The sequence below is a fragment of the Mastomys coucha genome, unplaced genomic scaffold (assembly GCF_008632895.1).
Source record: "Mastomys coucha isolate ucsf_1 unplaced genomic scaffold, UCSF_Mcou_1 pScaffold4, whole genome shotgun sequence".
NCBI classification, from domain to species: Eukaryota; Metazoa; Chordata; class Mammalia; order Rodentia; family Muridae; genus Mastomys; species Mastomys coucha.
In genome coordinates this window covers 11,224,152-11,230,730 of record NW_022196910.1, presented here as the reverse complement: position 1 = coordinate 11,230,730, position 6,579 = coordinate 11,224,152, and the positions used below count along the sequence as shown (strand labels likewise).

The 6,579-nt window shown below is 48.0% G+C and overlaps 1 protein-coding gene across 2 annotated transcripts in view; it reads left to right on the top strand.

Annotated features, from left to right (window-relative positions):
* Positions 1 to 6,579, top strand: part of Btbd11 (BTB domain containing 11) — a 262,443-nt gene that overhangs the window by 228,005 nt on the left and 27,859 nt on the right. Inside the window, exons 5-8 of one of the 2 annotated variants that reach the window (XM_031350226.1) lie at positions 10 to 175; positions 2,272 to 2,361; positions 4,450 to 4,551; positions 6,423 to 6,516. In XM_031350226.1, coding sequence (XP_031206086.1) covers positions 10 to 175; positions 2,272 to 2,361; positions 4,450 to 4,551; positions 6,423 to 6,516 — 452 coding nt within the window. The remainder of the gene's footprint in view (positions 1 to 9; positions 176 to 2,271; positions 2,362 to 4,449; positions 4,552 to 6,422; positions 6,517 to 6,579) is intronic. The other variant, XM_031350227.1, reaches the window with a different exon arrangement.

Sequence of the window (6,579 nt, the reverse complement as noted above, 5' to 3'; positions counted from 1 at the left end):
CCCCCCCAGGGCGGACGACTGCTTTTGTGCTTCTCGGAAGCTGGACGCAGTGGCCATCGAAGCCAAGTTCAAGCAGGACTTGGGCTTCCGGATGCTGAACTGTGGACGGACCGACCTGGTGAAGCAGGCAGTGTCTTTGCTGGGGCCCGATGGAATCAACACCATGAGCGAACAGGTACCAATCTGCTTGGACCTCATCTCCTCCGGTGCTTAGAGTGGGCGCGAGCAGCTGACGGGACACAGGCTCCCTCTGCTGATCGATTAAAAAAAAAAAATTAATGCCCCTCCCCCGTTTTTTTTTTCTCGCTCTCTTTTTTTAGTGTTTGGGTTTTTTCTTTTGTTTTTGTTTTAATTTCATAAAAATACACTTGTCCATCTTTATGGAAATCTCAGATGATTATTGCAGCTGAAATTTAAAAAGGAATGAAAACCAGACCTGTTCCAGAAAGGAGATAATGCCACCAGGTTGGCCATCATTTGTATTTAGGACTCTGCAACCATCAGGTCTCTTTACTGGCATGTTAAAGTCTTTTCTCTGCCAGTCTGCTGTTGGTTCCAGACAGATCTAGGCCGTGCGCACTGTGCTCTTAGGGTGGGTGTATTTAGAGACACCATAGGCAGTCTGGGGACCATAGGGCATTGTCCAGACACCAAGCAGATCCTGAAACTGGTACAGGAGAGGCAGCCACAAGTGACATAGGGGACTTTGGGGATGTGGTGGTGTCACAGACGGTGAAAACAGACAGCCGTTCTCAGTGTGAACCCTGAGTGCAGTTACAAGGGACAGGCGGGGCTGTTTCTCCCACAGGCAGCTCTTGCAAAGAGTTCCCATGAAAGGGATAGAAGGGACTATTTAATGACAGCTAATCACTTTCTTGGGCAACATCAAAGATCCTCAATACACAGTCATGTGTATCTTTTATGTTTAAAACCAAGGACTTATTTATCAGTTTTATTTTTTCAGTATTTTACATTCCAGATACCTTACAATGTTATTGAATATTCTTTTGTAAGTCGCTTTTAGTATCTCTATAAAGTGATTACTGTTTGTTTATTAACCATCCTTCCAATGTCATATATTTAAAGTGTTTGTGACTAGTGCTGATCTAAACATACTTACACAAATCTTTGTTCCAATCTCTATTTCCTTGGGGAAATTTTTCTTTAAAACAAAAGTGTCTCGAACGCACCAGCCTTTCCTGAATTCTGACTTTGGGACTCCCTCCCACCCCTCCCCCTAGGGTCTGACAAGTCTTTGCACACCTCTGGTTATATATGTATTCCCTGCTAATCCACTTTCCTTTTGTCTGCATTTTACCAGCATTATTACTGTGTTCTTGTTTACTTAGAGGAATTCTTCCTGTGTTAGGGCACAGAGTCTAATGTAACAAATGCATCTCAGTTTGTCGTTGACTTTGGAATTTTGCCTCTAATGTTTTCAGTTACACAGCCCCAATGCTAGAGTACCTTTCATGTATCATGTACTTCATCACGTTTATGCCTAGAGACAGATGCAGAAACCAACTTGGCATCACTTACAATTTTAATTCTTCCTGGCTATCTCTAATAAAAGTTAAATGTTATATTGGTGTATAGTGTGAGGCAAGGCCGTAGCATGAACATCTTCCCAAATAACTGCCTTTACAACCCTTTGGATGGAGAGCGCCACCCCTTCCTTCCTCCTGTTGGTTGTGATGCTCGGTGTGGTGAGCAGGAGTCAGAGCAGGGAAGGTTTTCCTGAAGGCCATCCTGCCTCAGTTGCCTTGTGCTTGTATAGAGCGAAATCAAAGCAGATGTCAGTGAAAGTGACCACAGGCATATCCAGTGACCTTTGACTCTGTCTGACCCAAGGCTCATATAGAGCAGCAAGGACACCTTGTCATTTGTGAAGGATACAAATATCAAAGACACTGTATTCGTCATAATTAAAATACTTTAGGGTTGATACTACAGAATCCAGAAAATTCCTGTGAGCCCCATTTCCACTTCATTCCAACCAGCCGTTTGTTGTAAAAGCACACATAGGTCTGTTGTACCGTGAAAACCCTCCAACTTAAGCCACGATCCATGCTGGAAGGTGATGTCACCTCCCTTCCCTCCTCCACTGTAGTCTCCAGAATGTGGAAAATTGTGACCCTGTGCGTGACAGGGCTCCACACACTGACTCTTTTGTCCTGCCAGAGTCTGAGTCCAATAAGACGTTCCATGTGTTTGTCGACTGATCACGGCCACCTTGTAAACATCTCCGTCTCTGGTTTTTAACCACCGCAGGGCATGACCCCCTTGATGTACGCCTGCGTCCGTGGGGACGAGGCAATGGTGCAGATGCTGCTGGATGCCGGAGCTGACCTGAATGTGGAGGTGAGGGTGCGGAGGGCTGCAGGCCCTGCCAGCCCATCCTTTCCCTTCCCAGTCACCTTCACATCTCACCCTTCCAGTGGCCGTGGCCCTGGCGAAACTACCTGGCAGACTGTGACCTTTCTGAGACCCGAGCCAAAGTCCCAAGTAGCTACACAAAGTCCCTGTGTGTTCTTCTTCTAAAGGAATAGCTATAGCTATAGGGACCTCTGGCTTGTGTTGACTGAGCAGCTCCTAGCTCCTGACTCATCCTTTCTAGGATGGGACAGAAAACTCCCACATTCTAGCCCTTACCTGATGCCTGACACACACTGGGCTGACCACCCTCTCCCCTCCACTCCCCGCCAGGCTAAGATTTCCCTCCTCACATCTTCTGTCCTCCCCAGCAGACCCACTGGGTCACTTTGTTGGCAGAGCTATCTCAAGACTCCTGGGACGTAGTGCACTAGGGCCAGAAATTGAAGCGCCCCTCCCTGTAGGCTTTAGAATCAAGACAGGCTTAGGTTCTAAGTTCTGAAACCAATACCTGCTTTGAAGTTTGAGAAGTGGGGTGACCCATGAGATGGAGGAGAATCCCCAATACACACATGATTGGGAGGAATCAATACCAGGCAGAGGCACTTCGCCGTGGTTGGGGGTGCTATTCGTAGTAGTTACTCCAGACCCCTCCAAGGCTCAAACTAAGTAGAACCTCACTCTTTTCTTCTTTGCTGCCTGAAGACCTGCTCAAGCAGCGCTTGGCAGTTGCAGATGTCAAGGAAATTGGCATGTACCATTCAGCAGCTGCTGGAAACCTTTTAGCTTCAAAATTAGATGCCCTGGAAGTGTTACCCTGTGCTTTATAAAAAATTGTTGGTGAGTTTTATATTCATCTGAGGAATGCAGACAGTAAACACAGCTCTGAATCCAAATCCACTTTGGGCCTTACCAGTTTCGAGTTATATAAGGACTGTCTACCCATTATGGGTCACTATGCCTCATAGATCCCTTTCGAGGTCCTCAGCTATAGAGATGGTCTTTGCTCCTCCTCCCCAGCCCCTGCCATGCATTTTACTCAGTGCCTTTGTGTACTGTAAGAACACTCTGGCCAAGGTTACATGCCCCAGGAATGCTGGGGCGAACACCATGTGCTGGTGTTAACATCACAAGTCCCCAGTTGTCGACTTCCCTATTACATCCTAGCTTGGTATATGCTCCAAGGCCTCCCTCCATCTGAAACCCAGTCTCTCATTGTTTTCCATGGTATATTCAGGGCAAGTTCTGTGCCTGTGCTTTCAGTTACATGCAGGCCCTCGTCAACTATGAAGCCAGGGGTGATCCGTGAGCAGAATGGCAGGGACATCCACGCTCGGATGAATGACTGTCTTGACTCTTCTCCACTGTGAAAGCATGAAGTAGTCCCACTCTTTGCCTGGGATTAGCTTCCCTCTTTGAGTGAAGTGTGGCAGAGTGTTAGTGACATTTCAAGCTATGTCACTTCCTGTAGCTCTCAGAACCTTCCTTAAGCAGAAAGAGGGAAAGAGACAGACATAGAAGCTGGCTCACTGGACCACTTTTCCCCAAGCATCTGTATGAGTGAATAATCTTTCAAGAGAGAAAGAAAAGGCACAGAACACAGTCTCAAAAAATTTTCCCAGCTGGGCAATGGTGGTGCATGCCCTTTAATCCCAGCACTTGGGAGGCAGAGGCAGGCAGATTTCTGAGTTCAAGGCTGGCCTGGTCTATAGAGTGAGCTCCAGGACAGCCAAGGCTAAACAGAGAAACCCTGTCTTGAAAAAAAAAAATGTCCCTGCCCTCGTTGATAATGTCCCCAAAACACAGTCCTCTGATGGCCTGCTTTCAGAAAGCTGCCTCAGCATCTCTTCTAATAAACATAAACAAGACCAGCTCCCAGTTCTGGCAAGAGGTTGCCTGGGGCCTCCCACAGGGGAAATCCCTACCTTCAGTCACCACCATCTACCTCCCAAGGCACCTGCCAGAATGTCTTTTTGGTACCTTCTAGCCTGTGTGCCTGGCTACAGATAGGCTAGATTCTGCAAGCCTAAATATTGTGAAGGTCACATTTTGAAAATAACTTCAATTTGTTTATAGGTTGTCAGTACTCCTCATAAATATCCATCCGTCCACCCCGAGACCCGCCATTGGACGGCTCTGACTTTCGCTGTGTTGCATGGACATATTCCTGTAGTTCAGGTATTAACGTATTTCCCTATCCACATCTGACCGTTAACTGTAACCTCCTCCATGGCGCAAATCTAATTCTCTCCCAGCATGCATATCTCCTTGAGTGATTCATATTGGTTAATTGCAATTCAGTGTAACATATCCCTATTTTATAATAAAACCATTATACTTAAGTATCGGTTTGGCCAAGCATTAACCAATATGAAAAAATCATGTACCTACACACAGCCTCACATACAGAGTGACAGATCTCTGGAGTTCTTCCTTGTTGCTCTGAGGTGGGATTTCAGCTGTTATTCTGTGGATTGGCCCCCTTTACTTGTCCTAACATGACTGTGAGACTTAGCCAGGGTCAATACCTGGAGGGACTCTTCCCTTGGGTGTGGCCCTGGTGTTCTGTAGACTCCAGTGGTTTCCAACCAGTGGGAAGAAGCATCCAGATCAACAAGGGAATGTCTGAAAAAATGCACTGGTGTGAGTCCTGACTCTTGAGAATCGGCTCCTGGAGGTCTACAGGAGTCCCCTGTGTCTTCTGAAACGGCTCCTAAGGGGGTGACATGCCTGTAACTGTGATTCTGTGAAAGTATCGTCATGTTTTTTGACTGTGGTAGGCGTGATGGTCAGTGAATGGCCTTGGTCTTAACTTGGTCTTTACGTGATCAGAAGAGGGAAATTGGCATCCAAGTCCAGGACTACACCCAGCCCCACAGCGAGCATAGAGATTTTGAGACAGCAAGAACACGACTCTTTGATGTGGCCCTCGCTTCTGAATTCTGTGCCAGAGAGTAGGGTGGCAGGGAGAGCTCAGCAGTGTTGGCATTTCACTGGAACCTTTGTTGTTTCCTGGCTATGGGGAATCCTCATGACAGACCTGTAGTGGCATTTCAGGAGGCTGAACGTGTGACACGGCACCCTTGGAGCTGGCTTCTGCTTGTAGAACATCAACCTCAGCCCCCTCCTAGCAGAGGGGAATCTACAAAAGAGGGGAGTTAGTGGCTTTTGGAGACCACAGACAGCACCCCTTGATGGGCAGTGGCATCCTCAGCCATTCCCTCAGGAAAGGAGCCAGCTGAAAGCCAAGCAGAACTTCCTGGTAGTCAGGCTGAGTCCCTGCAGCAGATTCAGTCGTGGGGCTGTGCCCTCAGTAGGTAGGTAGTGAAGATGGGGGATTCCCCCGCACCCCCCATGTTACATGTGACATGCAGACAACGCCTTCACTGAGAATGGTGAACCAGCATGGACAGAGGCTCCGCCTCCTTTATTAAGCTTGCATGTCTCAGCAGATGTACTGAATGAAGGCAGGAGAAGCAGAATTTCTGCAGCTTTTGCTACATTTCCGGATCTTGCTGGCCAGAGAACTAAACACCTCGCCTGCCCTCAGAACCATCCAGCGGGTTCTGGGAGGGACTCTCGCCTTGGCTAGCCGAGCATGTCCCTGGATTCACTCATAACTCCTGAGCTTCGGTGGGTCAAAGGGACTACTTCAGTTGCCTTCTGAGGCTTGTGACACAGATGGGACAGTGGAAACTTGCAGCATTTGGATGCTTCTATCTCAGTGCTTCCAGAAACCTTAATATACCTAAGGATGCCCTGGACAGCCTGTTAAAATACAGACTAGTTCAGAGTGTCCAGGCTGGGGTCCAGAGACGCAACCCTTCTAACAAACTCTCTAACACGTTCTTATGCATGGACCACTCCGGGAAGTCTGGGGTTCTGGAAGATGGGAGAGGCTCCTGTTCTGAGGTAAAGTTACCTCAGTGCACACGGTAACTGGCCTGGGGGAAGGGGGCACTAGTGTCTGACTGACTTCTGCCAGTGCACTGGTGTCTCCTCGTGATGCATGCGGTTCAAGCGTCTCAGTGGCTGCTCTTCTTCTGCAGCTCCTCCTGGATGCCGGGGCCAAGGTGGAAGGCTCGGTGGAACATGGCGAGGAGAACTATTCAGAAACTCCTCTCCAGCTTGCAGCAGCTGTTGGTAAGTTTTTCCAATTCCAACTCAGGCCTTTGATGTACCTGTGACTAGTTTTGTTTTTTTTTT